Below are 17,108 nucleotides of genomic sequence, written 5' to 3' on the forward strand. Positions count from 1 at the left end.
GGGCACTGTGGCATTATCTACAGAGGGCACTGTGGCATTATCCACCGAGGGTACTGTGGCATTATCTACAGAGGGCACTGTGGCATTATCTACAGAGGGCACCGTGGCACTATCTAAAAAGGGGCTACCCAATCTTGACATGTGTGTCTGCCAACTAAGCCGCCGGACTGCATTTAGCGACACTTAAACTGGAAAACTGGATTGTTGTCTCAAATATTAAACCTAGCGGTATTATAGTAATGTAGCATTATTATTATAGTAATATAGTGTTATGTAGTTAAAATAACTAACTGATTAACAATAATTTTGTATTGTATCAAATTTGAAAGTAATGCGGCCCGTCAACTTCCCATTTTTTCTATATGTGGCCCACTCAGCCGGTCGAGTTTGAGACCCCCTGCTGTAGATCATATATATTGATAGATATTTTGGCTGTTTAGAATAGGGACCTTTCAGGTTAGGTCTGTCATACAGGTCTTCTGGAAGGCCTTTGGTTTGTACCTTTGTTTAGTAGGTTCACTGGCAAGTGTAAAAATGAACAGTTGATTCTACACTATTGTCAAACAATCTAAATCCTTTTGATGGACTGCAGGAAATGTGCTAGAATTTTAAGTGCATCCTCCCCACTAAATACTCTTATATAGTTTACATTTAGAATCATCCTACATAAAATGATGACTAACATTCAAAATACATTGCATTACTTATTACAGATTCTGATATGCAGCCTGTATTATAGTCCATAGCTGCATTCACAATGCTGCATACTTCAGAGCCAAAATCTTCCAGTGTTCCATTTTGGCTCAATTTCTTCCCAAACATTGCACTCTGATGATTTGCATGCTGGGAAATATATTATTTATTTTTACACCAGGTAATGTATAATAATCTGATGGAGTTTAAGCTGGTCAAACACACTAAAGTTTGCAGAACCTCTTGATTTTGGCGAGATTGGATTTCAACAGATTTCAAATAAGATTTCTAAGTATGTTCTACATTAAAGGAAAGGTGTCATGATTTATTTATTTTTTGTTCATTATATTGCTTTTAATAAAATATAAACAAAAATTGTATTTATTAGTGTTGTCACTTTCTAATTTTTACTGTGTTCAAACTTTTACTTCTCTATGGGGGCGGCCATTTTTTTTTCATCTCTGTATGTGTCGATTAACGACACATACAGAGATGGGATACGGCACACACAACCCTGTAGAGAATGCGAACGGGAGTCTGTGTGGGAACGGCGCATGCACCGCTCCCACACAGACCAAAACGAAGCTTGTTCGCAGAGCGAAATCCGGCACCATTTTCATGTGGACCGGAAGCCGCTGACAGACAGTAAGATGACGACTTCCGGCTGCGGCTTCCGACCATATGTTCAGGCGCAAGGAATAGGGGCGTAGATCAGCGGAGGCAGGTAATTTATGTTCGTGTATGTGATGTGTGTATTATGTTCGTGTGATACTATCAGCTGAGCCCTGTATCTAATCCTCCTACACTGTGCAGTCGCTCAGAAAATGGCGGCACACAGTGTAGAAGGTTTGAAGATTCAAACCGTTCCTTCTCCTGGCACTAGCCAGAAGAAGGGAGGGGGGATTGTGTGAGGACACTAGAGAGAGTGTGTCCACCCCAAATTTGCAGCATAAATCAATGAGGTTGCTTTACCACAGTGACCATGCTGCAATTTTGGGAACTGCTCCCTCTGGTGCCCAGCACATGGAAATGTTATAAATTATAATCTAATTTATAATATTTCCTGACTTGTGAAAAAATTTAAAAAATTTAAACTGTGTAATTACTCAAGTACTAATTGTTTAACTGAAAAAAAATAATTTCTAGCGACACATTCCCTTTAAAATCGACCTACATAAAATGTTGACTAACATTTAATATACATTACATTACTTATTTATTACAGATTCTGATATGCAACCTGTATTATAGTCCATAGCTGCATTCACAATGCTGCATACTTCAGAGCCAAAATCTCCCAGTGTTCCATTTTGGCTCAATTTCTGCCCAAACATTGCACTCTGATGATTTGCATGCTGGGAAATGTATATTTTATTTTTTTACACCAGGTAATGTATAATAATCTCATGGAGTTTAAGCTGGTCAAACACACTAAAGTTTGCAGAACATCTTGATTTTGGCGAGATTGGATTTCAACAGATTTCAAAGTATGTTGTAAATTAATATTGTACTGTCAGTTCCGGGTCATGTCCTTGGGATATTTTTCAGCACAAATGTACTTACTAAATGTAATTGAACAGCAAGAGGTAATATTTTTTGCTGATAACATCAAGATTTATGCTTCTTAATAAACAACAGAGAATTTCTTTGCTCGAGCTTCTCATTTGTTTATGAGAAATAATTTCACTGATGTTTTCTAAAATGTTCTGTCTTTTGCAAAGTAGCGTGGATGACACCTTTAAGTTACCACTGGGAAAAATAATTTCCCATCAGACGGCATGCTGCTCAAAATATGAGTTCTGGAAAATTCGCAACATTGATTTAATCTAAGAAGTACTAAAATGTATGCGAGCCGGGAACGATGCATCATGAATCCTTTTATTGAGCAGATCTCGAACATTCCTCAAACAGCTTACTGCTGGGAGCAATGCAAAAAGGTCAGTGAAAGAGCTATACACAGAATGTAGAAACGCTGGTCACAGATAAAAACCTGTGCGGAGGTCAATGAAATGTAAGAACAAAGAAAAGGCCATTGTAATTTGTAAGAGAACATGCAAAGGTTGGCAAAGTAGTACATGGCTGGGGACCCAAAGAACCAAAGCTTTGCGTGTGGGAACCAAACGTTCATATTTATGTTACGGATAGTGTATTTCCACCACTCACAGCATATAAAGTCGTTTAATTACCATTACATGCCATTCATAATCTATATGTTTCTTCACTTATATATATATATATAAATCTCAATCTGCTAGCTTTACATTTAGTGTTCATTTAACCCCTTTCTGACATTTCACCTATATTTAATAGCGGGAAGGGGTAGTATGGAGCCCGCTATATACTACGCGGGTTTCGGCTGTATGATACTGTAACGAGTGGGTTTCCGCTCGTTAAACCTCTTAGCAGCGACGGCGGCACTAGCGACGGCGGCATCTAATTCGTTAAAAAGAGGGGAACAGCCCATCGGCCCCTAATGGTTGTCATGGCAGTCTGAGGGCCTAATAAAGGCCCCCAGATCTGCCATCTTTGTTCTCCTATTAAGGCAATGACTTAAAGAGGCTTTGTCACCACATTATAAGTGCCCTATCTCCTACATAATGAGATCGGCGCTGTAATGTAGATTACAGCAGTGCTTTTTATATAGAAAAACAATCTATTTTTACCACGTTAGTAGCGATTTTAGCTTTATGCTAATTAGTTTCTTAATGCCCAAGTGGGCGTGTTTTTACTTTAGACCAAGTGGGCGTTGTACAGAGGAGTGTATGACGCTGACCAATCAGCGTAATACACTTCTCTCCATTCATTTACTCTGCGCATAGTGACACTGCGTTGTTCACTATGTGCTGTCTTATACTGATATATTAACGTTACTGAAGTATTTAGAAAATGAATAGACATTCCTTCCAGCCAGGACGGGATGTCTATTCACAATCCCTGCACTTCGTTATCGTTTCTATGGTCATTTCAGCAGAGCAAGCGTAATCTCGCGAGATCACGCTGTACACTATAAAAACGAAACCCAAAAAACAACGGAGGAATTGCTTTTTTATTTTCCATTCCACACCACAAATAATTTCCAGTTTCCTAGTAAATTATGTGGTACCATAAATGATACTATAAGAAATTACAACTTGTCCTGCAAAAATCTAGCTCCCATACGGCTTTGTTGACTGAAAAATAAAAAATAAAAGTTATGGTTTTGGAGGATGGGGAGGAAAAAGCGAACATGAAAATCTAAAAAATGTCTGTGGAGGTCAGGGGTTCAGCTGTGGCATTCAAAATTGTAGAATCATAAGCCAACCAAAGCCAAAGAGCTTCCACTGTGTGCTACATGGTAGACCCCCACTAGAGTTATTGGTTGCCATAGTGATGTGCAATAAAATATGGAAACTTAAACCCCATTTATCTCCATAGACATTTTTTTTAAACCTCCACCTACCTGTGAAGAATATCTGCCTTCTTACGGTAAGCAGCACATGACCATTTCGAGCTGCGGTGGTCATTAAATCTAAGACTTGCTTGTGGGATTTTCCCTTCACAGGAACGCCATCAATACAGATCAGTTCATCAGCAGCACGGAGGCGACCATCTTTCTCTGCAGCTCCTAAGGGAATGATGGCCCCAATGTAAATCTGCAGGTAAAGAAGAAACACCATTTTAGTCCTTAGACTAATTTTTTTTAGAGTGATTGACACATGATGTAGAACTCTCCTGCGGTTTTTATGCATCATCTGCTGCATAAGGCAACCTGATCTAAGGAATCTCAGAGCAATACATGAAGATTTTACCCAGGCAAAATCCCATCAGGCCCAGCACAAAAAAAAAAAACAACACACTAGATCAACTGTAGTAGGGGCTGTATTCAACCACCTTAGGCTTCGTTCACATCTGTGTCGGGACTCCGTTTATGGGTTGTGTCGGGACTCCGTTTATGGGTTCTGTCGGACATTTCTATCAGGGGAACCCATGAACAGAATCAAACTTAACACAAATGGAAACCATAGGTTTCCGTTTTCATCACCATTTATTTCAATGGTGACGGATCCAATGCAAATGGTTTCCGTTTGTCACCATTGTGTAAGGGTTCCATTGTTTTGATGGAATCAATAGCGCAGTCGACTACAGTATTGATTCCTTCAAAGCAACGGAACCCTTACACAACGGTGACAAATGGAAACTATTTGCACTGGATCCGTCACCATAGAAATCAATGGTGATGCAAATCCATTTGTGTTAGTTTGTATTCCGTTCATGGTTTCCCCTGACGGAAAACTCTGACGGAACCAGTGAACAGAGTCCGGACGCAGAGGTGAACGAAGCCTTAGAGTCATGACCTTTTCCCTTCCTTTACCACCATACACAAGATACAGATATCATTTTTATTTTTATATTTTTTGTTATGAATTGAGGTTACAGAAATATCTAGTGATTTCCTCAGTGTTTAAATATTTATAAGATGATCAATAAGTACGTGTAGTGACACAAACAAATTAGCGAGTACAAAGAAAATGAAGGGCTCTAATTTCATTGTAATGATCTGTTCTTTGTCTTAGCAGTTGTTTAATGAGCTTTATATGCAAATTGTGACACAGTGGCCTTGAACAGCGCACATTCACAATTACTGCCGATACTAACAATCACTTTTCACCAGGGCTGCTTTAATAAACTTACGCTATATACAGTAGCCCCTTAAAGGGTCTACACAAGGTCAGATGCTATTAGTAGCTGCTCCCTATCCCTTAATACATACAGTAACTGCATGCCCTTTGTATCAGACACATTTACATTGATTCCTCAGTATTCCATCAACTCAAAAATGACAGCGATATACTGCGTATGCCTTGTTACTGTGGTTTCCAGTCTTCTTCAATTATATTAAGTTATTGGGCATGAATAGTAGAAAACCGATCCATAACACAGCATGGAGTCACTACAGGTACCTGGAATCACTTGCTGAAGACCACAGGGCCTTTTCATTATTTATCTCTATACTTGACTACATTCCACACAAATGGGTCTGAAACGTCTTATATCACAAATAAAATACAAGTACTACAGAGCCTTTATTACATAGCAATCCGCTTGTATAAGAGATTTATCATATAACCAGCCTTTCTCTTGTTTTTTTTAATACTATAATATGCAGTATATCTCGATATATCGACATGGGCCCCTGACTACAGTACAACTTATAGATAGATCTATCATAAATATTTGTAATTTATGCAATGCGATGTGTCATGGAGATATTTTGCATGATCTCATTATATATATATATATATATATATATATATATATATATATATACACAAACACATATACACACACACACACACACATATATATACACACACATTTTATTATGTTGAGGCCTTTTGCTAAAATAAAAAAAAGTTACGTTTTTCTCCATCATTCTGCACTTAATACCCCATCATGTCAAAGCGAAAACAGATTATTAGTAATCTTTGCTAATTTATTGAAAAGGAAAAAAACTAAAATATTGTATTGACATAAGTATTCAGACCCTTTACTCAGAACTTCGTTGAAGCACCTTTGGCAGAGATAACAGCCTCCAGTCTTCTTGGGTATGATGCCACAACGTTTTTCACACCTGGATTTGGGGATTTTCTGCCATTCCTCTATGCAGATCCACTCAAGCTATGTCAGGTTGGATGGGGACCATCGGTAAACAGCCATTTTCTGGTTTTTCCAGAGATGTTCGATTGAGTTCATGTCAAAACTCTTGCCCGGCAACTCAAGGACATTCACAGAGTTGTCCCTAAGCCGCTCCTGTGTAGTCTTGGCTGTGCGCTTAGGGTCATTGTTTTGTTGGAAGATAAACCTCGGCCCAGTCTGAAGTTCAGAGCCCTCTGGATCAGGTTTTCATTAAGAATATCTCTGTACTTTGCTCCAATCATCTTTCCCTCAACCCTGACCAGTCCCCCTGACTCAGCTGCTGAAAAATACCCCCACAGCATGATGCTGCCACCACCATGCTTTACTGTAGAGATGGTATTGGGCAGGTGATGAGCAGTGCCTGGTTTCCTCCAAACATAACGCTTAGGGCATATGTTCACACGATTAACTAAAAACGTCTGAAAATACAGAGCTGTTTTCAAGGGAAAACAGTTTTTGATTTTCAGACGTTTTTTAAGCAACTCGTGTTCTTCGCTGCGTTTTTGGAGCTGTTTTTCTATAGAGTGAAGGAAAAACGGCTCCAAAAACATCTGAAGAAGTGACATGCACTTCTTTTTTGCGGCCGTTTTTTTACGCGGCCGTTTTTCAAAACGGCCACGTCAAAAAAACTGCCTGTCAGAACAGAACACCGTTTTTTCCATTTAAATCAACGGGCAGATGTTTGGAGGCATTCTACTTCCGATTTTTTCAGCTGTTTTTTTAGGCTTTTGTGGCCTGAAAAACGGCCTAAAATAAGCCGTGTGGACATACCCTTAGAATTGAGGCCAAAAAGTTCAATCTTGGTTTCACCCGACCACAAAATCTTGTTTCTCACAAGAGTCTTAGGATATGTTCACACGGAGTATTTTGCAGGCAGAATTTCTGCCTCAAAATTCCGTTTGGAAGTTTGAGGCAGATTTTCCTCTCCCTGCACGCCGATATTCGCTGCGCTTTTCGCCCGCGGCCATCGGGCGCTGCGGGCATAAAACGCCGCGAAATACGCTTTCTCTGCCTCCCATTGAAGTCAATGGGAGGTCAGAGGCGGAAACGCGGTTTCCGCGTCAAAAAACTCTGTGTGAACTTAGCCTTACAGTGTTTTTTAGGCGCTTTTTTGCAAACTCCAGGTGGGATTTCATGTGTCTTTTACTGAGGAGAGGCTTCTTTCTGGCCACTCTGCCATGAAGCCCATATTGGTGATGTGCTGCAGTGATGGTTGACGTCCTGGAAGTTTCTCCCATCTGCACACAGGCTCTTTGTAGCTTAGCCAGGGTGACCATTGGGTTCTTGATCACCTCTCTTACCAAGGCCCTTCTCCCCTGATTACTTAGTTTGTTGGGTCGACCAGCTCTAGGAAGTGTCCTGGTTATTCCAAACTTCTTCCATTTAACAATTATGGGCACTGTGCTCATGGGAACTTTCAGTGCAGCAGAATTTTTTTGTACCCTTCTCCAGATCTGCGCCTCCACACAATCCTGTCTCTGAGCTCTACAGGCAGTTCTTTCCTCCTCATGGCTTGGTTTTTGCTCTGATATGCATTGTCAGCTGTGGACCTTAGATAGAGTCTTTCCAAATCATGTCCAATCAAATGAATTTACCCCAGGTGGACTCCAATCAAGGTGTGTAAACATTTCAAAGATGATCTAGAGAAATAGGGGCCCCCTTAGAGCTCAATTTCAAGTCTCATAGCAAAGGGTACGAATACAAAATGTTAGTTTTTAATTTTAAATAAATTTGCAAAAATTTCCTAAACTCTATTTTGGCCTGGTTATGATGGGTATTAAGTGCAAAATGATGCAGATGATTGATTTTTTTTTTACTTCAAGGCCTCAATATAAAAAAATGTGGAAAAAGTAAAAGGGTCTGAAGGCTTTCTGGATGATTGATATATATTCCTCAACATTGAGATTGCAACACCAAGAAGGGCAAGCCATAAAGGTTATGTAAATCGAGGTAGTAGCAGGTGTCGCTAAGTTCTGCAAATGATGAAATTTTCAAGCACCTAAACTCCAATCTGTGGTATGTGGGAGGGGCATAAATGGTAGATTGAAAGCTAGCCACGTGAAACCTCAAAAATCGGATTAAGTGATTGATGATGATTGTGCGATTCCTCCTGTTCATTGACGTGCCAGTTATTGCAAACGGAGAGGGACAGAATCCATGAATTCAGAGACATTGACTTATCACTCCGGCAGATCTCTAAGGACCTAGGCCGAGAGGTCAGCACTGTTCAACGTTGCGTGTCCCGGAGGTTGGGAGAACAACTATGAACGGGAATGACAGCAAGTAGTGCCCCATGGACGGATCGTCTGATTGGAAGAATGGCACGTAGTGATCCATTCTGTTCTGCAGGGGCGGCAACCAGTGTTGACACAGACCATCAGAAGGCGTTTGCACGACATTGTGCTCTGAGCCAGACATCCAGCTACACTGCTCTCAAAGGCTATCATGGTGCACAGCAATGGAGGACTATCCTTTTCAGCGAGGAGTCCCACTTTTGTCTCTGACGCAATAATAGCCGGAGATTGGTCTGGAGACCATGTGGGCAGCGCCATTTAGAGGCTTTCACAAGGGAACGTCACACTGGTCCTACTCCCGGGATTATGGTGTGGGGTGACATATTGTACGCTAGCTGTACCCCTCTAGTTTTCATTTCTGGTACACTCACAGCTCAGCATTACATTTATTTGGTCACGAAACCAGTGGCACAGCCATTTCTCCAAAGTCTCCCAGAAGCCGTTTTTCAACAGAACAACACCAGGCCGCATGTTGCTCGTGCTACTGTGAGCAGCCTCCTTGGCCTAAACGTGCCATCGAGCACATCTGGGGCGTCATTGGTCCGCAATTGCAAAGGGAGCAGATAACCATTAATAACCTCTTTGATAGCAGGGCCAAGGCCTGTACATTTTTGTATTTCTGTGCATGGCACTCATACTCGATACTGGAAAAATCAAGATGTTTGGGATATTTTGGTTCCTTCTATTTTGTCATTAATCAATCTATCCAGGAATGTTCGATATACTGCAGGCTTTAGTAACCAGTTTGCACGAGGCAACTTAGGGCCCATTCACATGAACAACGTCTGTGTACTGCGCATGAAAATCACGTGCAGCACACGGACCTATTGATTTCAATAGGGCCGTTCACACATGCGTGAGTTTTCACGCAGCGAGAGTCCGCTGCTTGAAACTCACTGCATGTCCTATATTGGTGTGTTTTCACACACCTACGCGTCCATTGAATTCAATGGGTATGTGAAAACCATGCACCGCACACGGATGCGCATCCATGTGTGGTGTGTGATTTGCACATCAATTCAATTGAAAAAAAAACAAAACAAGATAATGTGCTTTGCGAGTGCGTGAATAACGCAAGCCACTCGCAAAGCACACTGATGCATAAGGCAACACACACATTCGTGTGAATGCAGCCTAAGTTACCCATTTAAAAGGACTTACATAGACATCAATAGAAAACAACTATAGTTGTAGAGAGTTCAGTAGCAGAATAAAATAACGAAGAGCATTGGCTACTGGTCAGTTACTTATGCTCTATGTTACAAAAATATGCCCTGGAACCTTAACCAGGGCATTAACCCTGGAACCTTAACCAACTTAAAAACAGCTAGAGTGGTATGTATTGTACAGATTTTATTATAGGTGTTTGGTAACACATGACTTCTTTTTCAAATGGAAATGACGGTGGCAATGTGTGGAATACTGAGCAAGAAATAGTACTCACCGCCTGGTCTGGTCCATCCCCTCCGAGGACCCTAAATCCAAAGCCAGATTCCTGCTTACGGAGAAATACATCCAAGTCCTTTGTATTGGGAGCTATGTATATATAAAAAAAAAAAAGAAAAGCAATGAAATGGAGTAGAAAAAAAAAGTAAAAGAGAAACCAAATATTTTCTAGGTACTATTAAGCAATAAACAAAAGATAATTATAATAATAACTAGAGATCTATATTGAACGAGATAACATAACACGGAAGAACTAAAGGTGGCCACACATAGCCAAAACTCACTGTCCAAGAGGCATCGGCCGATGCGTCTATATGCATTATATGCCAATTTCTGGACTGCTCTATAAAGCCCTTCACAACACCAACATTAGGACAAGTGGATTAAAATATCACGTTCTGAAAATGCCACCCTTCACCGCCATGGCCCACAGGTTGCAGTTGAGTGGTGGTTGCAGCCGCATTAAACCGCAACTGCAGCATGTGAATATAAAACCAGAACAAATAACGGATTTCACTCCTTCCTCATACTAGTAAGCACAAAATATATAGAAAACAGTACTTTATGAAATCTTTATTTCTAATCCATAACAATTTACACAGCCTCCAAGACTGTAGACATCTAATTTTAAAAAAAAGTGTGTCTTTTACATATCTCTTGGATTAAATAACTTCTCAAGTATATATAGAGAGCACTTTCGATAGGTTTATTTGTATCTTACAGCAATTGTGTATAATAAATACTAGTTGTAGTTTTATATAGTTTACATATAAATCCCAGAGTTTCTCACAATCCAAGTGAATATTTTGGTTAAGATGTAAGGTGTTAAGAATATAGAAGTAACTAATAATCAGTAAAGGCAGAGATTTGCAAATCAGTACCTATTATCCTGGTGTATAACAAGACTTCAGGTCCAATTACACAGCCTGACAGGGCTGTGAAAATGTGCTCATTGAGGCAGCTCGTTGATCCGCTCCTTTTCCAAGGAGCAATGCTTGGTTAGGTATGGGGATGAGCGATCGTTACTATGTTAGTTCGTCCCCATGCATTTCTATCATGTCGGCAGCACATCTCGATAATATTTTCGGCTGCATAAACTATACAATCAGCCGATGAACGAGCGTTTGCTCGTTCATCGGCTGATCGTTGCCCTATTTACACAGGGAAGTGATCGGGAACGAGCATTCATATGATTGCCCGATCAGTGGCTCTTGTAAAAGGGTCTTAATAGTATTTGCAGAGAACTGTGGGAAATATGGGATGGAAACGATCTCCTGCATCACATCTTGTTAGTCAGGAAAACATATATAGGGATAATACTGGAGTATTGTGTCTTTAGGAAAACGTCAGGAATGTACGAAAACTTTACGCAATGATCCCAGGGAAATATGTATATAGCGCTGCTGTACTGGTCTTATTTAAAGATAGCCAGAAAAACAAGATTTTAATGGGATCAAGCAATAATTTGAAACAAGGATCATACAGGTTCGATTTTTACTTGTCTGATACTCTGTTTCTCTGATATAAGAGGTGTCGGGAGGCTGGCAGTCACTTATCTCGGTCACTCTCTAACTGTAACAGGTTTAAGTGTCCCTCCAAATTGGGCACCCTGTAAATCTGATATCCTTCCCAATCGGATATTGGGTGTGGAGATATGCTAGTGCCTGAGGGGCGGTACAGTTACTGAGGCAACAGTATGATTCCCGGTCTAAATAATAGAACTGTGCACGATATCCCCTGGGCATCGTACAGTATCTCCACTCCCGATGTCGGCTCGAGTGCGAGATCAGAATTGGGTTAGTCACAGAAGACAGCAGTCCCAGCAGTTACATGTCTTACAAAGGTTAAAAAAAAGACACAGGTCTATCAAGTTCAACCTCTCTCAATCAATTATACAATATTTTTTGCTCAATGAATTCTAACCCCCTTACGGTTTATGGACAGTTTATGGCTTATTCTGCAGGGAGTAAAGCAACTCAGAAATAGAGCAGAAAGTTCTGCACAGAAAAAACTAACCAATGTTCTGATAGTGTAAACTTTTTTGACTCCTCTGGAAAGTTTAGCTTTTCTTAAGAGCACTTAGGATCCACGTAAGTGTAAGACAACATCTGTGAAAATGTTTAAAAATGTGCTCAGTCGATGATGTATTTGAGAGTAGGACATCCAAACAACAAGACAACAACTTTCCAGAGGTAGAGGGACCACACATGGGATTACTCCTCAGGCTGATGTGTCACTTAAATTCACTCACTTATGTTGTTTTAACTCCTTAAGGACGCGGTTCATTTTGGCCTTCAGGATACAGCTCAATTTTCCCCATTTTGCCTCACTGCATTCCGAGAGCCATAACTTTTTGACGTTGCTATTAGGTCTTGTTGCATTACTAGGTGTACTTTATAAACACACACATATACATTTATATCATATTTTTCTTAACTGTTTTTTTTTTTTTTTTATTCTCTGGAGACCTTAAATTGAAGTGGTTTTCCAGTCATAAGAAAATGATGGTCTATCCTCAGGATAGTCCATACCATTATTATCTGATCGGTGGGGGTCCGACTCCCACCACCATTGCCGATTTGAAGGGGCTCAATTCTATAGGCGATTTACGAGCAGATAAGAAAAGAAGGGGAAGGGGGGCCACGGTCTAAGCCAAGATAAAATGGACTCAAAGTTGAATAGATCAAGTAAATCTGGCTCACAAACTGTTCAAAAATCTGAAAAAAGACAATCTATGTGTTGAGTATAAGTTCTAACCAATAAAATGTAATGACTGAGGAAGAAAGTACTCACGCTTATCTTCAAAGATATATTTTGATTTCTTATAGACCTCAGAAGGGTCAAGTTTTGGGGAGTTGGATCGAGCAAGATTTGGTGGAAAGGGCAATGGCTGTGGTAAAGGTTCAGTTGTTCCAATTGCTTCAAGGCTTCCTGTCATGTCCTGCTTGTCCGTTTTCTGGAAGTGAAAGAGAGAGAGAGAGAGAGGGAGCAGTTACTACATCATCAATTATTTGACACCTATTAAAGTGGTATTCCAATCTAACACATTCATGGCATATCCACAGGATATGCCACACCTGTCTAACAGATGTGATTCCCACCTCTGGAACCCGAAACTATCTCCAGAATGGGGGTCCCACCTTGTGAAGCAACCACTGGCCACCGCCATCCATGTGGCGAATCACTGTAGAGGTGGCAGAGAATCCTGGAAACAGCCAAGCTTACTGAGCTATATGGTTTCTGTGACTTCCAAAGAAGTGAATGGGAGCTATGGAAATAGCGTAGCTCAGCAAGTTTGTTTTCCGGAATTCTCGGCCACTTCTTCACTGATTCTCCAACTGGATGCCTCACCAGGCAGGTCTTGGGACCTCCGTTCAGGAAATAGAAGTGGGTCTCAACTCTGATACCAGTACCTATCAGACAATTATGGCACATACTGTGGATTTGCCATAAATGTCTAGGATGAGGATACTCCTTTAAACTAGAGATACTGGTATTGTACTTTTTTGGTATAAAAGGGTTCATCACAAATTGACATAATCACTTAAAAAGAGGACCTGTCACCCCCCTCCTGACGAATAATTGTCATTCCCATTAAAACAAATTTGGAACATCTGTTCTTAGAATTCTGCATTGTATCGTTCCTCTAATTTTACTCCTAGAAATATATGAATGAATTGACAACTGGATGTTAGCAGTTGGGGGTGTGTCCCTACACAGACAGACAATGTCCAATTGGTGCTAGGAGGAATAACAGAGGAATGGCACACTACAGAGTTCTAAGACAAGATGTTTAAGAATTGTCATTTCATGGGGAATACAAGTATTCACTGAAATGTCAGGTAACAGGTCCTCTTTTAGATGTTTTGGCACAATAGCCAGATGTATTCCTTTTATCTACCTACTACAACTATATGTTGGAGGCTTACTTCAACTAAATGGAAATGTACACATTAGCAACCAATACATGTAATAATGCATGTACAAAAAAATAATAAAAAAGCAACTCTGCAGATTAAAGTGTATTTCAAGTTATCCACTTAAAAAGCTCTGAGATAGATAGAAAGAAAGATAGAGCTAAAATAACAAATACGTTACCAAAACAGGGAATAACAAGCAGTTTGTGAGTCTGTAGAGGAAACTTGCAAGCTAAAGGCCATGTACACCTTTGAAATAGTTTTATTTATTTAATAAAAATGTCTATCAGTGTGACTTTAAAATTATATTTACTTTTTGAGATACAGCTGCTTTGTATACTGTATAAAGATTATACCTTAAATGTGATCAAGGACACGCAGGATCCACCTGTAATCGATCACATCTAATTTATGAACTTGGATGTGATCGATAGCAGCTTGAACCTGAACGTCAGAGACACGCAGGACCCACTGAAACTGAACCCGTCAGTCCCGCGGAGCTGACAAATACAGGTTTCAGCGCTAGATACAGCTGCTCCGTATACAGTATACAAAGCAGCTGTATCTCAAAAAGTTAAACTAATTTTTAATAAAAAGTTTTTTGAAAGTTGCACCAATCACACGGATTACTAAACTTTTATAAAAAAAAACAAGAAAAACAACGATTTCAAAGGTGTACATAGCCTTTAATAAAGTCCTGTGAGTACAGCAGCCTCAGTACAGATACAAGCGGTGGGGATAAATGTAATGTGATCTAGCAGGCTTTTAGAAACCATGACCGGTGATAACTTTGCAGCTTCGCTATATCTATAACATGTTAAACAATTATAATAACTTCCTATTAGTGAAGCAATAAGGTTTGCAACCAAATGACCAAGTTTAGAAAAGAAAGGCTTCACAAAAGGTACTGTATATGAGGATCTAAGAACACTGAGGTTTGTATTTTTCCCTGAAGGTAATCTTTAAGGGGTTTTCCACTTTGACAACTGATGACCTATCCATCGGATGGGCCATCAGTATATGATCGGTTCATGTCCGACACCCGGACCCCGCACCGATCCACCACTTCGGCTGCCTCCGTGTACCAGATGTTTGGAATGGTATGCAGTAGATGGAGCCGGAAACAGATGGCACCAACCACTGACTTGCGGCCGTTCGGCAGAACTGCAGCTCTGCTCCTATTCACTTGAATAGGAGTCGAGCTGCAGTACTCAGCTGCTATTATTTGACCGGAGCCATCTGATTCCGGTAATATCATCCGGTGCCCGGAGGCAGCCAAGGTGGCGGATCGGTGCGGGGTCCGGGTGGATAGGTCATCAGTTGCCAGAACGTGGACAACCCCTTTAAAAATATCCTACCTTTTTGTGTAAACATCTCCTATACAGACCTATGTGTCTCCATGGATACAGAGTACATACAAACCCTGTGTCTAGTTGGATCCTATAGTCATGTGTTAAAAATACTTCCAACTGGCCTTCTACATACTGACTGTAGGTTAGTAAGAAGAGTGGAAAGAAGGAGTGGAGAAGCACATGACGACAAGATCAGACTACAGAGTGTAGAACAATGGAGAAGTACACATAAACAATGCATGAAGTGCTACCACTAGTTAAAAAATGACAGTGGTGTTTAGCACTTAGAAAGCATTTTGTGATTTGTTTGATATTATCCAATTATGTCATCACCAAAAGTAAAAAATAAACAAAAGACTCCAATATGTAAAATGAAGGTAGATACAAACAAGTTGTTTGGGTATCCAGGTTTGCTCTTTAGCCTAAAACCTCTTGCACATGACCGAGTTCGGGCCGTTAAAAAAGGTCTCCGTGTCGGCCGCACTTCCCGGCCTGACCGCTGAACGGGTGTTCCGTACTGAACAAAATTATACAGTTTGGAATAGCAGTTCTGAGGGGAGGCAAGGACTCCTAGCATCACAAATGTCTATGACGGCAGGAGTCCCATTCACATGTACCGCGGTTGGGCCGGGAAATGCGGCCGACACACGGACCGTTTTTCACGGCCTAATCTCGGTCGTGTGCAAGAGGTGTAAAGATTTAAATGAAAGAACAGGAAGAAAAAGCAGCACTGAGTGTAAATTCTTGTGTCCCCACCTGCTTTTCGCATTTGTATACTACATTTAGCGACTGTTTATGCTCTGAGAAGTGGGAAAGGTGGGTTTATTTTTCATTTTTACATAGTTCGCAAAGTATCATAAAATTATGTTTATAGCCATAGTGACGGGTCCTCTAATTTTAGCTGTCCTAAATAGAGCAAAGCAAATCTGGTTATATTTGTGTTTGGAGACCTATGTGATTTTAATGTGTGAGATGTTTATTGGTAAAATAAATATGCAGCACATAAAAGTACAGAAACAAATTATTTTAGTCTTATACAAAGCGTACACTGCGACTTATCGGAGTAAAATAAAAAGTTCCAGTTAAAAATAAAAAGGCTGAAATAGAGCAAAGGAGAACTTCCTTATGCTACAGTTCTTCATTCTTCTGAATTTTGACATAAAGTTAAGATGAAAATGTGTCACAGGGTATATAAAACAAAAAAAATATTATACTCACCACTTTTGCTACTTTGGCAGGTGATGGAGGTGCTGAAAATAGAAAATAACATGTAAATCACTGGCATTGGAAGGCATGTGATATATCAAGATATCAATTAATTGCTAACAGACATGGGCAAAACAAATACAACACATGGTAATCCATTCTTAATGGAACTGTCCACTTCAGGTAATACCTTTCTAAGCTTGTGGGTCCTCCAAAGTCAAGCTCATTATAGGGGTCCCAGGGGTGCTTTTGCCAAGGTAACGCAAAACACAACACATCACTACAGGGTACTTAAAATCCCTGGATATCTTAAACTCCGCCCTCACTTAATCCAAAATGGCCCAAAACAACCAGAAATGCCTCTACTTTTGCAAATTTGCATAAAACCAGTCCCTTTTCAGTTGAAACTACTTTACAGGCATTCTTATATGAAAATCCTTAAGACAAATCTACTATGCAAAAAAACTCATACAGCCATGATAAGTTCACATTTGACATGTGAATTGGGGTGTTTGTGCAGAATG

At 40.3% G+C, this 17,108-nt stretch overlaps 1 protein-coding gene across 3 annotated transcripts in view; it reads right to left on the minus strand.

Moving 5' to 3' along the window:
* MAGI3 (membrane associated guanylate kinase, WW and PDZ domain containing 3) overlaps positions 1-17,108 on the minus strand; it is a 272,283-nt gene that overhangs the window by 27,444 nt on the left and 227,731 nt on the right. For all 3 annotated transcript variants that reach the window (XM_075853845.1, XM_075853844.1, XM_075853846.1), the window contains exons 11-14: positions 16,597-16,628; positions 12,903-13,065; positions 10,108-10,199; positions 4,133-4,325 (exon numbers count right to left, since the gene is read on the minus strand). In XM_075853845.1, the coding sequence (XP_075709960.1) occupies positions 4,133-4,325; positions 10,108-10,199; positions 12,903-13,065; positions 16,597-16,628 (480 nt within the window). The remainder of the gene's footprint in view (positions 1-4,132; positions 4,326-10,107; positions 10,200-12,902; positions 13,066-16,596; positions 16,629-17,108) is intronic.

The sequence above is a fragment of the Rhinoderma darwinii genome, chromosome 2 (assembly GCF_050947455.1).
Source record: "Rhinoderma darwinii isolate aRhiDar2 chromosome 2, aRhiDar2.hap1, whole genome shotgun sequence".
NCBI lineage: Eukaryota > Metazoa > Chordata > Amphibia > Anura > Rhinodermatidae > Rhinoderma > Rhinoderma darwinii.